Source organism: Schistocerca nitens, chromosome 4 (genome assembly GCF_023898315.1).
Source record: "Schistocerca nitens isolate TAMUIC-IGC-003100 chromosome 4, iqSchNite1.1, whole genome shotgun sequence".
NCBI classification, from domain to species: domain Eukaryota; kingdom Metazoa; phylum Arthropoda; class Insecta; order Orthoptera; family Acrididae; genus Schistocerca; species Schistocerca nitens.
Genome location: NC_064617.1, coordinates 376700807 through 376720288, shown reverse-complemented (window position 1 = coordinate 376720288; position 19482 = coordinate 376700807). Strand labels below are relative to the sequence as shown.

The following is a 19482-nucleotide window of genomic DNA, read 5'->3' as shown; positions in this document are numbered from 1 at the left end:
GACAAACACATCCCATGCCCGAGGGAGGACTCGAACCTCCGCTGGGACCAGCCGCACTGTCCATGACTGCAGCGCCTCAGACCGCTCGGCTAAACCCGCGCGGCTCAAGACAATAGTATACTTGTACTTAAAGTGGTGTCCTGTATTGGCTCTGAGCACTATGGGACTCAACTGCTGAGGTCATTAGTCCCCTAGAACTTAGAACTAGTTAAACCTAACTAACCTAAGGACATCACAAACATCCATGCCCGAGGCAGGATTCGAACCTGCGACCGTAGCGGTCTCGCGGTTCCAGACTGCAGCGCCTTTAACCGCACGGCCACTTCGGCCGGCTGGTGTCCTGTATTGTTTTCCGACGAAAATCATCGGTAAAGTGAACTCTACAAATATGCTGGTCTGTCTCTCTATTGCTAACTGTTGCCGGCCGAAGTGGCCGTGCGGTTAAAGGCGCTGCAGTCTGGAACCGCAAGACCGCTACGGTCGCAGGTTCGAATCCTGCCTCGGGCATGGATGTTTGTGATGTCCTTAGGTTAGTTCGGTTTAACTAGTTCTAAGTTCTAGGGGACTAATGACCTCAGCAGTTGAGTCCCATAGTGCTCAGAGCCATTTGAACCATTTTTTTGCTAACTGTTGTTTATAAAATGCTATACACGAGGTAGGAATAAAGTGGTGAAAAATATCTGATAGAAATGCTTCAAGACACACAGAAAGAAAATAAGAGAACTTGACACACGTTGAGAACTTGGAATCATTTTGAAGAACGCAAAATTGGTCGGTTTCCATTACATAAAGCAGGGTTTGAGGATTTAATTTGATAATTAACTATTTAGTAAATTATCCGGTGGAACGTACGCGCGCTGCAGTACTTTGGATCTTGTTTAAATGCAACGCGCATCGATTGCACTTTGGTACAATATGTTGATTACACTTCTAAGTGGAAATGGGGACGATGTGAAGGCGCGCGTCTTTTCCTTGACACTGTTGTTGTGCAGATGTTCCTGAAACCTCGCTCCAGTCTCTTCTATCGCATGGGGCACCCTTGGACTCAGTTTGCGCACGGAGAGGAACTCTCAATAAAAGGTGACCGGATCTCTGTTTCGCCAACAGACCGAGCAACGCAACTCGTGTACTCAGTCGACCAGATCTCGCTGAGGAAGAGCGTAGTTTTCTGGAGAAATTCTTCTCGTCCGGTGAGTAACAAACTGAGCAAGATTGAAATTAAGCTTTTACTGTGTTTGTAGCCGGCTGTCATCAATGCCATAACATAATCCTCTTGGAAGTAATTGTTTTTAACATAAGGCGTTAATACTGTAACTGAACTCGAACTCAGTTTGAAACAGTAATCTTATGTGCAAAAGAATTCGATAGCAGATGGAGCTGATCTGTCATATTAGATCTTGTGGATATGGCTGAGTAGCAACGGAATTAAAGTAATTTGTATGACGTCAGTTGCAAGATGACCTGGCGGTTTCCTCAGTGGAATTGTTTAGGGGTGTAGCAGATCCGAAAGCAATGAAGTGCGACATAGTAAAATTTTAACAGCAGGGGTCCCATTGTCCAAACAGTATTTGTTGCTTGCGATGAGTTGGATTGTTTTAAATTTCTAAACAGTACAATACAATCCCGGCGAAGAGGATAATGAAGCTTTTGAGTGAGGGCAGCAAGAACAGCAGACAAGACGCGTACCGTGGTTGCTTCTAATGACATTGTATGGGAACATACAATGGCGGAAACGCCATGACTGCTTCAGCTTAATGTACTCACTAATTTTTAGAGACCATTACACCAGTGTATTGCATCATGAGGGTAAAAGCGTTTGCACGGTAACAGCATACAAAGTACGTTGTGTTTCAGGCAAAACAGAACCTCTGGAACGCACCAAAGACAAATAACTACTCAAGACAATGCTAACATTAATGAGCATCCATCGCCAGTAATATACACCAAATTCACTCACAGGAAGAGCTTAAGTGCTAAAATTGGTCGTTAGAGCTAAGACATTGGGTCTGACATATATTTTCAGTGAAATGAGTGGCATAACGTGTTACTTAACTCCAATCTTCTGGTATCTGTATTACTAAAAGGTTAAACTGGTTCATGCACAGTCCATCCTGCCTATCTAACGACTTGCAGGCGCAAAAATATTTGATTTTATTCACCGAAATTAAAAATTTGAAATGCTGTCACAATCTGCTCATCAAGAGCTACAATCTTACATTAAAGGTTTAGCACAGTACGAAAAATATGTCGCCGGCCGGAGTGGCCGAGCGGTTCTCGGCGCTACAGTCTGGAGCCGCGCGACCGCTACGGTCACAGGCTCGAATCCTGCCTCAGGCCTGGATGTGTCTGATGTCCTTAGGTTAGTTAGGTTTAAGTAGTTCTAAGTTCTAGGGGACTGATGACCTCAGAAGTTAAGTCCCATCGTGCTCAGAGCCATTTGAAAAATATGTCAACGTGAATCTGTGTATATGTATTCATGCAGCATAGCACACAGCATCCAAATTACCTGGACTCTATTCATATAGTACTCGTATTGAACAATTAGAGCACTTTGAACACAATTTGAAACCTTTTCTAACGTTTTTCTCGGTTATGTGTTTCAAGTCAAATACTTAACGCATTATCTCATTTGTTATGTATTCAGACGTTTGAAGCTGTTTTCCACATGGCAGTTCTTTTCCTTAAAGAATATTTGAATAAAATAAGTGGTCCTACAAATTGAAAACCTCCTCCACAATCTTCGGCGGGAGACTTAGTTACCTTACAACTGAATTACACATCCCATCCATCACGTTTTAGAAAGTTAAAGCGATTTTTTACTGCTAATGGTATTTCTCGAGTGAATGAAAGAAAAGACAGCATTACACAAATGTGAGGAAGAATAAAGCGTTTAAAATTTCTTTGAGTCCATTATTTGAATAATAATCAATAAGCCGTGCATTTTCAGTTGCTCCATTAGTTGACACTGGTTGCTCTTCGTTCGTTAATAATCATTTCTAAATTAGATGCTACGACTGTTGTAGGCATTATTACGTGGCACACAGTTGTTTATATTCCATCTCTGGTGTTCCCCTGTAAGCCTATGAAATCTAAAATTTCATTCTATGCGGGAGAAATTTCTATGTATTTACGACGTGCCTTGGAAAGCTGTTACGAATGACAGACAGCAATTGAACGTGTGCTATATCCTTAGATATTTACTACGGACTAATATCAGTACGAAATGTAAAGATACAAGGCACTGAGGTCGAATAACAGCTGATAGCAGGCTTGTAATGGTTTCTGTTGACTGATCTCAACCGTTTTGCTACGCCTCTTGCGCTGTTTTTGTTTGCAATTTTTGTCGCTTTAGATTAGCAGCCGCTTTCAGATCATTCTCGGAGAATGAGAAATTAATGACTAGGAATGTTCTGATAACTCATTTACATAGTGGCAACTGAGTGTCCTTAACCAATCGGGATTAATACGCAGTAACGTTTATTAGTTCGAGACTAGTGCAGCAGAGGAGTGTGTTAAGTATGAATCTTTGCTTTTGGAAAGGAAATGTCCAAATCAACTGCAATAAATGTAATATTTTTGCGACATTTATTTCTCCATCATTGCCATTCTAAAGTAACCAGCGAATACAGTACTGGTGAGACTATCTCAATATATGGTGGTTGTCCATGTGAATAACTATACATTGGAACTATACATTGGTACTTACATATAGTTTGATTTGACCTCCATATTGTATCTATAGTAAACTGTCGTCATCTAATTCGTAGTGATTACGTGATATGTGGTAATTATAAACATATGGAATATAATTTGACATATTTTTGATGGTTCGTATACTTCAAAATACGATTTGACATTTGTTTGACAGTTCGTTTAGTATGATGCTGTAAGTACGAGGGGCGTTCAGAAAGTAAGCTCCGATCGGTCGCGAAATGGAAACGACTATGAAAATCCGATAAAGCTTTGCACAGATGTGTTGGGTAGTGTCTCTAGTATAACCCCAGTTAGCATCACGTCGCTTTTCTCATTTCTGAGCTCGCAGTGAGTGCGTAAAGATGTCTAGAAAATAGTGTCTGCCGCCAAGTACGAGGGCCTGGTGAGAAATTTCGCCTGAAGCTATGCAGCTAACATTACATAACTGTCGTGCTGTTTCTTCTTCAAGACAATTCTCAGCCGCATTCTGCAGGGGCAATGAAGATGCTCCTGCATCGTTTTCAAATGGAAATGTTAGATTACCCACAATACAGTCCGCAATTGTCTCCCCCTGAGTTTCATCTCTGGTCACATGAACCGCTGTCTTTGAAGACAACATTTTGACACAGACAACGAGGTGTAGGCCAGCGTGGAGAATTGGCGGAAAGCACTGGCGGCTGCCTTCTATGATGAGGCTATTGAAAAGTTGGTACAACGCTATGACAAAAGTCTAAGTCAGAACGGCGACTACGTAGAGAAGTAGCTGAAAGGTGTAGCTAATTGTTACAAGTAAAACATTTCCGATGTTCACTGTGGTTTCAATTTGGCAATCAATCGGAGCTTACTTTCTGAACAGGCCTCGTATAATTAGCTAAGTAACGATAATGTTACACATCACCGATTGAATTTTACTGTGAATTATATCTTTGGTCTAAGTATACCCAGAGCACCGACATAATTTTCAATCCTGCCCGCCTGTAATTCGATCGATCGTAAAAATCTGGAAATGTTGTTGCGTTACTCGTAGTACTTAGGAAAACAGGAAAAAGAACATCCTGGTGATTTGGTCAGCTTCAGTGCACACTATCTGACCAAAAGTACCTGGATGTCCCAATTTAACGTGCAGTTAACCGCAGTATGTCAGCAGAGAAGCAACAGCAGAGTGGGTTGATCAGAGGAGCTCAGTGATTTCGAACATGGGCTAGTCATTGGGTGTCACATGACTATTAATCAAGGACATTTTAAACCTTCAAAAGCTGCCCAAGTCGCCTGTTGGTGGAGTTAATGTGAAGTGGAAAAAAAAATGGTTCAAATGGCTCTAAGCAGTATGGGACCTAACATCTGAGGTCATCAGTCCCCTAGACTTAGAACTACTTATACGTAACTAACCTAAGGACATCACACACATCCATGTCCGAGGCAGGATTCGAACCTGCGACCGTAGCAGCAGCGCGGTTCCGGATTGAAGCGCTTAGAACCCCTTGGCCACAGCGGCCGGCGGAGTGGAAACACGAAGCAACAACCGCAACTGAATCGATCAGGCAGACTCCATTTACTGGCAAACAGGGACCGTCGTTCATCGTGGAGGATTGTTGTAAAAAAGTGCATGAAATCAGCTGGAAGAACCACTCATGAGTCCCAGAGTGCTACCAGTAATCCACCCAGCACAATGGCTGTACGTAGAGATTTACAAAGAATGGGGCAGTTTTGTCGAGCAGCTCCTGATGAGCCACACATTTCTGTGGTCAATGCTAAGCGCCGCTTGAATGATGTAAAGGGCGACGCGACTGAAAACGGATGATTTGGTGTAATGAATTACCCTACAAGTTGTGGCAATCCGATGGATGGGTTTCGCTTTGGCGACTGCCTAGGAAACGTTACTTGCTATTACGTGTATTGTCAACAGTGATGTAGAGTTATGTACAGTGATGGTCGCGTTACGGTATGAGATTGTTTTACGTGGTTAGGACGTGGTTTCCTTATTGCACATAAGAAAGTGGTAAATGCGGAAGGATGTGAACACATATTACAGCAGTGTGTATTGTGTACAGCAGAAGAATAGTTCGGAGACGTTGGTAGTTTTCTTTCTTCAGCATGAAAATTCACCCAGTCACAAAGCAGCATCTTTGAGGCAATTGTATGTGGACAGTGGCGTTCCTGAAATGGACTTGCATGCCCAGAGTTCCGACCCGAACCCAATGTAAGTCATTTTAGAATGACTTAGAATGTAGAGTTCTCTCCAGACTCCAGCGTCCAACGGTAACACTTTGCCGGTTTCAACTGTTGAGGAACACTGCGGTGCCATTCCTCCACAGAAAGTCCGCACCTCATTGGAAGAGCCCACAGCAGAGTTCAAGCCTTCATAATGGCGAAGGGTGGACACATCCCATGTTAATGGAAATGTAAATGTCGTGTGGCTAGGGCCTTCCGTCGGGTAGACTGTTCGCCTGGTGCAGGTCTTTCGATTTGGCGCCACTTCGGCGACCTGCGCGTCGATGGGGATGAAATGATGATGATTAGGACAACACAACACCCAGTCTCTGAGCGGAGAAAATCTCCGACCCAACCGGGAATCGAAGCCGGGCCATTAGGATTGACAGTCTGTCACGCTGACCACTCAGCTACCGGGGGCGGACTCCCATGTTAATATCCACTAATGGGTGTCGAGATACCTTTGGTTAGATAGTGTTTATATCACCTAACTAAGCAGTGCTCCAAAACTTTTTTGACGAGTTTATGATGGAGACAATTATTATTTTGCAAACTGTGGTTCGTCCTTGCTAGTTAACTGGGGCTAGTAAGTCAACTGCAATGGTTGTTTCCATCTCACAACTAATGCTGGTTACGTTGGTAAGGTATTGTTTCAAAATTCAATATGCATAACAATGACAGCGGTTAAATTAATGGAGGAAAATGTTATTAGGTGTCACCGACAGATGTTCCACGTAAGTTGAAATTGTTCAAATGGCTCAGAGCACTAAGGGACTTAACATCTGAAGTTATCAGTCCCCTCGAACTTAGAACTACTCGCGCGGTTCCAGACTGAAGCGCCTAGAACCGCTCGGCCACTTCGGTCGGCTCCACGTAACTAACGTAATTTTATTGTGACATTCATATTCTATATGGAAGTAATAATTTTTATTTTGAATCATCAATCTTCTCACTGGTTTGATGCGACGTTCCACGAATTCCTCTCACGCACTAGCCTCTTCATCTCAGTATACAACTTACACCCTACGATCTCCATTACTTGTTGGGTTTGTTCCAAGTTCTATCTTTTCATACAGTTTTTACCCTCTACAGCTCCACCTAGTACCATGGAAGTTATTCCCTGTTGTCTTAACTCGTGCCCTATCATCCTGCGGAGAATCTCCTCACCCCTTATCCTACCAGTCCACCTACTTCTGAACATCCATCTGTAGCACCACATCTGAAAAGCTTCGATTCTCCTCTGCTCCGATTTTCCCACAGTCCTTGCTGCATTACCATACAGTGCTGTGTTCTACATGTACACTCTCAGAAATTTCTGCCTCAAATTACTGTCAATGTTTGATTCCAATAGACGTCTCCTGCCCAAGAATGCCTTCTTTGTACGTGCTAGCTTGCTTTTTATGTCTTCCTTGCTTGGTCCGTCATGTGTTATTTCGTTCCAACGTAGCAGAATTACTTAACTTCGTCTACTTCGCTATCGCCAACTTTAATAAGTTTCTCACTATTCTCATTTCTCATACTCCTCATTACTTTTCTCTGTTTTCGGGTTTCTCTCAATTGATATTTTGTACTTATTACACTGTTAATTCCATTCAACAGATCCTGTAGCTCCTCTTCACTTTCTCTAAGCATAGAAATGTCATCAGGGAATGTTATCATTGATATCCATTCACCTTGAATTTTAATCCCACTCTTGAAACTTTATTTTATGTCCATCACTGCTTCTTCCATGTGTAGATTGAACAGTATTGTCGAATGCTTGTCCTAGGTCGACAAATCCTATGAGCGTGTCCTGACTTTTCTTCAATCTTAATTCCATTATCAAGCGCAACGTCAGGGCTGAATCCCTGATGCATTTACCTTTCCTAAAGCCAAACTCATCATCATCTAAAATATCTTCAGTTTTAATTTTTCATTCTGCTACATGTTATTCTTGTAAGCAATTTGGATGCACGACTATTAAGCTGATTGTATGATAGTTCTCGCACTTTTTGCTCTTGATATCTTCGGAATGGCCTGAATGATATTTTCTCGAAAGTTTGATGGTATGACGCCAGAGTCATAGATTCTACAAAGAATAGTCGTTTGGTCTCAAGTTCCCGTGATGAAGTTAGTAATTCTGACGGAACGTTATCTATTCCTTTTGCCTTATTTGTCCTTAAGTCTTCCAAAGCTCTTTTAAACTTTGATTCTAATACCAGATCCTCTGTGTCTTCAACATAGATTCCAATTTTTTCTTCCAACATGTCGTGGGACAAGCCCCCTCTCTTGTGGATGCCCTTAATGTATTCTTTCCATCCATCCGCTCTCTCCTCTGCGTTTAACATTGAAATCCCCATTGCACTCTTAATGTAACTACCCTTGCTTTTAATTCCACATAAGTTGTTTTGGCTTTTTACTATACACTTTGAGTTTTCACGTTACACTGTGCAGTAGTTTGAAAATTATGGATTATATCACTCTTAATAACTCTTAGTTCCATGAATGGGCCCGTTGAAAATGTATTTGCCATTTCATATGGCTTAGTGAAAGGGAACTTGAAAAATAGCTGCAGTTTCCCAAAGTTGTTCATTAAAAAGAACCCAACGATATCCCGATAAATTTTTTTGGCTCTAAATAGAAGTAAAGTTTTTTAGAATGGCGTTCTTACAGTTCCGTACTTCAGTTTGTCTGTCCGGCTGTTCAAAACCATTTTCTCAGGAACGGGCAGACGTGTCAAGTTGAAATTTATGTCACATACGAAGGCCTATACTTTTTTGGCTATATAATAAACGTTAGTTTTTAAGACAATGCAATCAAAAGCTCGGCCATTTATGTCACGTATATTCACAGTTGCAAACTCACTCATCAAAACCTGTAGAGTGCTTCTCCTTGGTCTACAATCGTGCAATTCGGCAAGAAGCAAGGTTTCATAGTACAAACATAGGAAAAAAAAATACGAAAATTATGAGTTTTTCATTTTATCACGCGAAAGACTGTATTTCCTTTGAAATCTGTCTGTCTGTCTGTCTGTCTGTCCATATGTCTGTTAAGCCCCCTTTTACTCAGGAACGGGTAAACGGATGAAGCTGAAATTTATGTCATATACTAAGGTCATGGTCCTTAGACGGTGTAACAAACGTTATTTTCAACATCAATGCAATCAAAAGATACGGCACCGTGGGGGGTAGCCGCTCGGTCTAGGGCGCCTTGTCACGGTTCGCGCGGCTACCCCCCGTCAGAGGTTCGAGTCCTCCCTCGGGCATGGATGTGTGTGTTGTCCGTAGCGTAATTTACTTTCGGTTAGCTTAAGTAGTGTGTAAGGTTAGGGACCGATGATCACAGCAGTTTGGTCCCATAAGACCTTACCACAAATTTCCAATTTCTAAAAAGATACGGCCATTTATGTCACGTATACTTATACTCGCAAACTCACTCATCAAAACATACACTGACCTCCTGTTGGTCTAGAGGTAAGGTTTCACACTACAACCAAAGGAAAAAAAAATCCGAAAATTATGAATTTGTTGTTATATCAAACGAAAAAAAATTTTCCATTTGTTCTGTGACTGTCTACCTGTCCTTCCGTTTGTTAAAACCTCTTGGGAATTTGAAATTTATGTCGCATACTAGGGTTTATAGCTTTAGTGGTGTACAAATGTTACGTTTCTAACTCAGTGCAATCAAAAGACGCGGCCAATATGTCACATATTTTGATACTCTCACACAGACTTTCTAAAATGTATAAGGTACTCCCCCTTGATGTAGAGTCATGAAATTTGGCAAGAAGAGAGGTTGTACAGTTAAGTAATGGAAAAACATTAGAACATCATTAATCTGTAATTATGCCATATGAAAAACTTTTTCTTTTGTTATTTGTTATCCTACTTCGAACTTGAAATTAAAACATTCTCGAAAGTCTTGGAACCCCTGGGACCCCCATCTTGACAGTATCAGTGTCGATAAAAGGCAAAATTCGTCGAAATTCTCGAATCTCGGAACGGGTGAATTGTCTATAAACAGTACTAAGTTTGTACAGAACCCTCAGTGCGCGAGTCCTATTTGCATCTGGGCAACTTTTTTTAACTTTTTTTGTTGTATTAGATTGTAAGCACGGTAACTTAAGCAATAGTGTTAACGAAATTGTTGTTGGGTGTGTTGCAGGTTGTTGCCAGAGTGGTACAAATGTCCCCCCGGACGTTGCTCGTTGTCCTCTCGCTGGTTCTCCTGGCACACCAGCCTTGCGATGGCGGCATTATCCTAGACAAGATCAGCAGCTTCGTCAACAAGTTCGTGCCGCTCCAGCGAACAACGACCACGGCGCTGCCTCCGACTGCGTCCACGTCATCAGAGAGAGCTGCTGCAGCAGGCAGCCACGGCGCCGGCGACAACGGGACGACTGCAGCGCCGCTCTCTGGCCCACAGCTAGCAGTGGATAACTCGACGCTGTCCGTGACGTCACTGCCAGATGATGTAACCACGGCCAGCTCGAATAGTTCACAGTCCAAAGGTTTCATCATCGCCCCTAACCTAGTCAAATGCGGATCCGGTTTTAGAACGGGACACAATGGCCGGTGCCACAGGATTGTGTGAATGAAAGATCTGCACCCGTTTCAGGATGCGAAAGATCTTGTACATATTTATCATTCATTTGTTCGTCACCATTTCATAAAATAAAATACTGAAAATACTATGTTTCTGGTAATCTTTTTTACTTTTCTTGTGGTTTTGATTAACATTGGTTTATTGAAAAATACTGCCAACAGCGTGGTACTAATTTAAAAACATCTGTTCAGAGAAACGAGAAGAGTTTGCAAAACGATTTCGGAATAATTTACGGTATCGCCACAGACTTAATACACGTTGCTTAAGAATTAGGTGAACTGATAAGCTAAGGAATGAAGAGGTCCTCCGCGGAATCTGCGAGGAAAGGAATATATGGAAAACACTGACAAGAAGAAGGGACAGGATGATAGAAAATCCTTCAAGACATCACCGAGTAACTTCTGTGGTTGTAGAAGTAGCTATAGAAGGTAAAAACTGTTAAGGAAAAGAGAGACTGGAATACATCCAGCAAATAACTGAAGGCGTAGGTCGTATGTGCTACTTTGAGACGAGGTGGGAACAGGAAACGGATTCGTGGCGATTCTCATGAAATGTTTATATAGGCAATAATAGCAAACTAAATTTCATAATAAAACGGAACTCTCTCTCTCTCACATCAAGAAAGGTTTTGACATTTTCTAACTTTCATTTTGCAGTAAAGCCAGAGCAACTGTGGCACTTTCCCAAGATTTTCGAGTAAGCTATTTCTCTGTGCTTCGGAAAACTGCAGTAAAACAGTAAGTGGATTACATCTCCTTCCATCTTCTGAAAGTCGCAAGAACGGTTGTACTTGATGGTTAGGTTATGTATTTGTGAAGAACTAGAACTGTGATGGTAGAGATTAGTAGCAGGTTAGCTTCACTTTCCTAGTCGCCTGAAATTTCGAGACCAGGGGAAGCTGCTAATTATCGGTTGGAGCACAGCGTTGCTGGTGGGGGTAAAGTATCATAAGTTATACTACTTTCATCATTTTTCTGATTTTACTGAAATATAATTTGTATTATCTCAACGTGATGCTGATAACCTGAAGCTGTCCAACATATATGACGAAAGATTCGACAATATACTACTGGCCATTAAAATTGCTACGCCACGAAGATGACGTGCTACAGACGCGAAATATAACCGACAGGAAGAAGATGCTGTGATATGCAAATGATTAGCTTTTCACAGCATTCACACAAGGTTGGCGCCGGTGGCGACACCTATAACGTGCTGACATGAGGAAAGTTTCCAACCGATTTTTCTCATACACAAAGAGCAGTTGACCGGCGTTGCCTGGTGAAACGTTGTCGTGATGCCTCGTGTAAGGAGGAGGAATGCGTACCATCACGGTTCCCACTTTGATAAAGGTAGGATTGTAGCCTATCGCGATTGCGGTTTACCGTATCTCGACATTGCTGCTCGCGTTGCTCGAGATCCAATGACTGTTAGCAGAATATGGAATCGATGGGTTCAGGAGGGTAATACGGAACGCCTTGCTGGATCCCAACGGCCTCGTATCACTAGCAGTCAAGATGACAGGCATCTTATCCGCATGGCTGTAACGGATCGTGCAGCCACGTCTCGATCCCTGAGTCAACAGATGGGGACGTTTGCAAGACAAAAACCATTTGCACGAACAGTTCGACGACGTTTGCAGCAGCATGGACTGTCAGCTCGGAGACCATGGCTGCCGTTACCCTTGACGCTGCATCACAGACAGGAGCGCCTGCGATGGTGTACTCAACGACGAACCTGGGTGCACGAATGGCAAAACGTCATTTTTTCGGATGAATCCAGGTTCTGTTTACAGCATCACGATGGTCGCATCCGTGTTTGGCGTCATCGCGGTGAACGCACATTGGAAGCGTGTATTCGTCATCGCCATACTGGCGTATCACCTGGCGTGATGGTATGGGGTGCCATTGGTTACACGTTTCGGTCACCTCTTGTTCGCATTGACGGCACTTCGAACATTGGTCGTTACATTTCAGATGTGTTATGACCCGTGGCTCTACTCTTCATTCGATCCCTGCGAAACCCTACATTTCAGCAGGGCACGACCGCATGTTGCAGGTCCTGTACGGGCCTTTCTGGGTACAGAAAATGTTCGACTGCTGCCCTGGCCAGCACATTCTCCAGGTCTCTCACCAATTGAAAACGTCTGGTCAATGGTGGCCGAGCAACTGGCTCATCACAATACGCCAGTCACTACTCTTGATGAACTGTGGTATCGTGTTGAAGCTGCATGGGCAGCTGTAACTGTACACGCTATCCAAGCTCTGTTTGACTCAATGCCCAGGCGTATCAAGGGCGTTATTACAGCCAGAGGTGGTTGTTCTGGGTACTAATTTCTCACGATCTATGCACCCAAATTGCGTGAAAAAGTAATAACGTAACAGTTCTAGTATAATATATTTGTCCAATGAATACCCGTTTATCATCTGCATTCCTTCTTCGTGTAGCAATTTTAATGGCCAGTAGCGTCCATTTTCTACAATTTAAGAAACATAATACAGTAGATGGAGAGGTGCAGAATAGTGCAATTTATAAACAGATATTTTATATACTGAGGTGACACAAGTCATGGGATAGCAATATGCACACATACAGACGGCTGTAGTATCGCGTACACGAGGTATAAATGGTCTGCGCATTGGCGGAGCTGTCATTTGTACTCAGGGGATTCACGTGGAAGGGTTCCGACGTGACTTTGGCCGCACGACGGCAATTAACAGACTCTGAACGCGCAGTGATAGTTGCAGTGACACGCATGGGGCATTTCACTTCGAAAATCGTTAGGGAATTCAATATTCCGAGATCCACAGTTTCAAATGGTTCAAATGGCTCTGAGCACTATGCGACTTAACTTCTGAGGTCATCAGTCACCTAGAACTTAGAACTAATTAAACCTAACTAACCTAAGGACATCACAAACATCCATGCCCGAGGCAGGATTCGAACCTGCGACCGTAGCGGTCACGCGGTTCCAGACAAGCGCCTTTAACCGCACGGCCACACCGCGATTGGGTTAATCAAGAGTAAATCGAGCAAATGTATAGTTGTGACGACCACGGCGGACGGAGCCATCACACCGACGTCATCTCAGACGCCGTCGCAATCTGTTCCACCGCGCGACCATGGCGCGGGGCGCGGACGGCGGAGTGAGCGCGCCGCGGGCGGAGGGTATTTAAATCCGCCGCCGCCGCGACCGAACCCAGTTCCACCTGAGCAGCCATAGTGTACGGATCTCCGTACCGGCACGTTCACAGGAGCTCAGTCCGTCAGTTCACCTGATGATGGCGACATGTATGATCGCCGAAATATTGTGCCCGTTGGACACTGTAGACCGGCAGTACACCCGTGGATATTTTGATTTTTAATTTAAACATCGATCTACTGAGCTGTAATATAGTAAGTGGAAAGTTTCGTTGGAAAATTGCCAAGAAACTTGGTTCTCTGAGACGAGAAGCTATTTTTGTAGGGTCGCACTGCCTGTTACGTAGTGGTATTATTATTTTACTGAAAGAATGCGGCATCTTTTCCCACCTAGGCTCTTATTTATTTAAACTTTTCTTTCGTTTCACAACAGCGTTTGCGCACATAGGGCTTACCAAAGCAGCTGGGTACTCTTCGTTTTACGCGATCAAGTGCTGACGTACCGTGAACATTGTATTTCTTTTATTTATATTTCTAGTTAGTTAGCCGTATATAAGTACCGGAATAATCACTGTTTTTCAGCGTCTTGACAGGAAAGTATGTTATTAGCATACAGAAAGTTTTGCAATTTGGACGGTGACGGAAGACAACAGCTTCAGATTGTTGTTTTAATTTTCTTTTCTGGAGCCGCCCGTTATAGATATTTTTTATTCTTCTACTCGTTTGGTGCCAGAGCAACTAGTGATGAAGGTCTGCTCGAGGCTTGGGGTATTATTCAATGTTCTGCCATTAGACAGACAATCTGGCTACAACAGCTACATGGAATTTCTGCCAATATATTTTTGTTGATAGATATTTGTTAAATTAGTTTTTAATGAACAAAGGTGCATCATGTGCTAAGTAATTCTGACTACCGCGCAATTCACTCGTACTTTACCTACTATTATACAGGGTGTTTCCGTAAGAGTGTACAAAAGTTTAACGGGACACAGAAGATGCTCCACTGAACACTTTGAGTTAGGGGACCTGGGGTCGGAGAAGACAGCTTAAGGAGATAATAGGAATAAAAAGCACATTACTGTGTACTTTCTTATTTACATTAGTTACTGTTAACTGGAAATCCCTCACTGACACAGTGAACGTACCGTTTGTAATGTACCTTACAAAATGTGCTGAAACTGACGGCCATCAACTTCAATGCAAGCATGAGATCGGCGAACAAGATTCCGACGCACCCTGACAAATATCCCTTGCATGGTTCAAATCACATCACAGACAGCTACAATTCTGGCAGCTAATTCCATCTCCATATCCAGTGGAGTCTCATACACACGTGACTTTAGATATCCCCACAGAAAATAATCAGGCCGCCCCCGGTAGCTGAGTGGTCAGCGCGACAGAATGTCAATTTTAAGGGCCCGGGTTCGTTTCCTAGCTGGGTCGGAGATTTTCTCCCCTCAGGGAGTGAGTGGATGTTGTGTTGTCCTAACCATCAACATTTCATCCCCATCGACGCGCAAGTCGCCGAAGTGGCGTCAAATCGAAAGACTTGCACCCGGCGAACGGTCTAAACCAGGGCTTAACAACTGGCCGGATTTGAGCGCGAGTACTCGCGTCTGCTCAGGCACGTGCTCGCGAGCAGGTGCAAGGTCGCGGAGTAGGGAGGGAGGGGAGGGAGGGGAAATGCGCGCGCACGTTTGAATGTGATCTCGCGTTCGTAGCAGATTCAACTAGCCATCTGAATGCTTTGAACATTTTACTACAAGGTAAAGATCTGCTAATTACTCATTTCATAGATCGAATACGAGCTTTTAAAATGAAATTGACACTTTGGGTGAGTCAGCTGGAAACAGGAAACCTAGCTCATTTTCCTAAATTATCATCCATGCAAGATGTCACAAAGACTGTGAACGTTATTCACATAGTTTAGTTGATCAGCGCTTTCAAGATCTGACAGCACTAGACAGTGATTTCGATCTGTTCTCTCCATATTCAGCGAATATTTAAGAGATTCGTCCTGAGCTGCAGCAAGAAATTATTGATCTGCAGTGTGACAGAGAATACAGAGACAACTTTCAGAACAAGAAAAACATTTTGGAATTCTACAGACACTTCCCTCAGGATAGATTTCCTCGTTTGCACAAACTAGCGGTGACAATAATATCAATTTTCGGTTCCACGTATGTTTGTGAACAACTGTTCTCTGCAATGAAATGTAACAAGACGCGCCTGAGAAACGCATTGTCTGATCGAAATTTAAACTGCACGCTGCGCCTAAAATGCACAAGAACAGTTACTCCGAACATAGACGCAATTGTAAAGGGCAAAAAGTACAAGATAACCGAGAATCCCACACTTCAGTGACACCTTTTATTGTGTAACAGTTCACAAATTAATGCGAAGCTAATAAATTTATGTGGCATGTGTACATTCTCCTTTATTTGTTTCATTTGTCGCAGTAATAATTCGTGAGTGATATCCCTGCAGGTGGCCGCGGATTTACATTGACTGGCAGCAGCTGTTGTGTGCCCCACGTGACTCTCCCCACTCTCCGCTCTGGTCCTGTAGTGGGGGTAGCATGCTCGCGCTGCTCCGTGCTCGCGCCTTGCTGCTCACAGCTTGCTCCGCGAGCACGTATGTTGTGAAGCGGGGTCTAAACAGTCAGTTTGCTGATAGGCTGTGGCTGGGCTTTAGTATTCTTAAGTCTGTTTCTATTGTAGTTGGGTGATCACCACCGTCTACACAAAGGAACAGGGACGTTATTGTCTCATAAATCCTCTGTAAGTTCCTATGCTTTGTGTTTGTTGCTCGTTTCTGTCGGCATTGTCATTAAAATGTCGCTGATCACTTTTCTCGTTCTCTGTAACAACACAATATTTGAAAATAATGCAAGTTTTACGTATCAAAATTACTTCTTTTTAAGTAAGGTTTACTTAAAAGCGAAAAATATTGGTACTGTTGATATGGTACTTGATATTTCGGTTTTTCTGCTTGGCTATTAGTAAAAAGAAAAAAAAACAAAAAAGCTTATTATAACCGAGACCAAACAAATATCAATAATACCGGTTATTCGGAACTAAAATAAGATATCGGTTTTAACCGGTCGGTTTTCACATCCCTACCCCATTGATCACTTAAGCAGCTGGCTCTTGAAGCGCCACATGACCTCTAACGGAGACAAATGCCATGTGAATATCAACAGCCAGCGGTGTCATGCTTATGGTACTCCCTGCTCGCTGCTGGTATTATCGTTGTGGCTTATGCAAGTGGAACAGCTGACTTTTTATCTCGTCATCATTCATTTACATATCTTGTGTCGAAATTCCCACGATGAATGAGAGGCTTCACGAATGCGAAATGAATGTAATTAGACGTAACAGGCTGAAGCTATCTTTGTAGTCAGTTTCTGTAAAGTGTCGTAACAGCAAACCATAACTAACGATAATATACTCACAGATCATGTACATAAATTACGTACATTACACACAGTAGAAGAAAAACAGCTAACTACTTTGTAACAGGCAACTGTTCTTCCCATTCATACTAAGTGTCTTTGTAACTTAACTGATTTCAGATAGCAATACAGTTATTCATATGCTGCAGAACTTGAAAAACTGTATATTAAGAACATTAATATTCACTATATTATAATTTACGTCTCCATGTCGAAATATTCTTATTAATAACACGATTGTCTAATAAGGTATCCTTTTATTTAGTTCATTCACTGATATCCTCCGATTTCCAGTCTGTTGACAAATTCTTACTGACTTTCGCACTAGAATATGAAACTCCATTTTGAACTTGAGAATGGAACGAGTAGTCTTTGTGAAAATTATTTTGGTTTACTTTTAATATAAAAACTTGAATTTCAGAGTTCATACTAAATTCACTCTTATTATTAACTACAAATATCAATAGCTGGTACACGTGATGGCTCGTAAGCGCAATAATTCCAGATTCCCTGAAAAGGCTTCCGCTTGATGTTTGGTTATCAACTTTAAGTAATACACTTTTTGCCTTCATCTGTAGCAAAAATATTATTTTGACCAAAGCTGCAAGGAAAGGAGAAAGATGAGTTCCCTGTTAGTGGTCACTTGCTTATCTACACTTTCATAAATTGGTATCGCTAGTGTTTACTTCAGGTTTTCAGAAAATTCTTCACTCATCTGCTGGTTGCAAAGGTATCTCAAAGCGGCACTATCAAGTCAGCACATTATTTTAGTTCTTTGGTTGAAATACTATTAAAACGAAAAGGGTTACTGGTTTTCGGTGATCTAATTTTTCTACACTGCTCGTGGTGCACTTTTAAGTCTTGATTAGATTTTGTCATACGTATTAATAAATCTCTCTTCCTATTACAACATACTTTGATCTCAACCGTTGTAATGGAAAACAGGATTCATAGTTTTTTAAGAATATTTTTATAAAATAGTTAAATTTTCTCACCTGCTGGATGCCGTAAGTAAATTTCTTTCCATAGTTGTCTCCGAGTAGTGTGACTGTGTCAGCATTTTCGTGATTCTGTGAAACTGTAACTTTACTGTACTTAGCCAAACCTGATCGATGAGATTACTTCATTGTTGGAGTTTGACCATGACCAGGTAAACCATTTATCGTGTGGCTGTCATCTGCTTAATAAAAACGATTTGGTTCAAAAATAAATTTTCAATTGTTGTTTTGCTATATAATTCTGTTATTATTCTTAATGTTACTGGGTGGAGAAAACTAAATTTGAAAGGCAGTTACTTTAAATGCCCTCGTTCTGTATTATCCAAGACGAAAAAAGTATTGACCTCACCATATTTCACGACTTTTTTGTGATTGTAACTATTTCATGTAACTTAAAACATTTGCTGTTGGCGCTGCTCCACACTGTCAGGACCACTGTCTAGTATGCTTCCAAGTACAGTACTCAGAGGTCAGTTCGACGCAATACCAGTCTAGATCTGTGGCCTGGGACTTCTTTCCGCTGTTTGTGTATGTAGCCAACCCCATTTTCCTTTTATTATAAACGCATTAATAGAATACCATCCATTTTGATGCATCTCTTCAATTTCTGTGACTTATGAACCATGCTCTGTAATGCTTAATACATTTCTGCCGTCCTACAATTCGTTGTAGTTCCTGCCAAAACTGAGCTTCAGTTCTGTCCAATGTGATGGATTGAGAGCCGCAGATAGTACGCTTATGGTCAGGTAATTTTCCACGGATACACGAAGATGCACATGTTGGAAAATGCAGTCGGAAACTATGTCTCATTAATGACGAGGTTGTGGAGCAGGTGCGTAAGAGCAGCATGGAGAACCGTTGCTTTAGGGATTACAGATGCATAAATTATTACGTAGATAAACAAGAAGATGGGTTTACTTCTCGCTCAAAAGATCCATAGTGATGAGATCTCGTAGGATGTACAATGCCTCATAACAAATGAAAATACATAACACCAATTACCAAAAGAACTGATATGCTAATGTTCCTTATACAGATGTGAAACAGTCCTCAAGAACTGGAATAACGAAGAATCTGAAACTTGTTTTTCTTTAAAAGCTAATACAAAAATAGCCACAAAAATTTAAATGAACGTACACTAAAAACAATGTTACAAAACTTACTTATAGATGCCTGTCAAACATGTGTCACTGCAGTTCAACTGTAATCTCACCGAATGTCAGATGTCACCATACCAGTGCAGAATGTGTTGCGAAGTAGCTAAGAGATTGCCTTCCTTTGTTATCATTCTTCTGACTTAATTGATGGAGCCTGTCACAATTTTCTATTTTGTGCCAATCTCTCCCACTAGGTCCAGTATCATGGCAGTCATTCAGTGACGTCATGACAAATTTCCCGTCA

The 19482-nt window shown here is 42.1% G+C and overlaps 1 protein-coding gene across 1 annotated transcript; it reads left to right on the top strand.

The window, feature by feature from the left end:
• Positions 1–626: 626 nt before the first annotated feature.
• LOC126253534 (uncharacterized) lies at positions 627–10576 on the top strand. Its single transcript, XM_049954922.1, has 2 exons — positions 627–1190; positions 10048–10576. The coding sequence occupies exons 1-2, from the start codon at positions 993–995 to the stop codon at positions 10474–10476; spliced, it is 627 nt and encodes a 208-aa protein (XP_049810879.1). The 5' UTR covers positions 627–992; the 3' UTR covers positions 10477–10576.
• The last annotated feature ends 8906 nt before the right edge of the window (positions 10577–19482 follow it).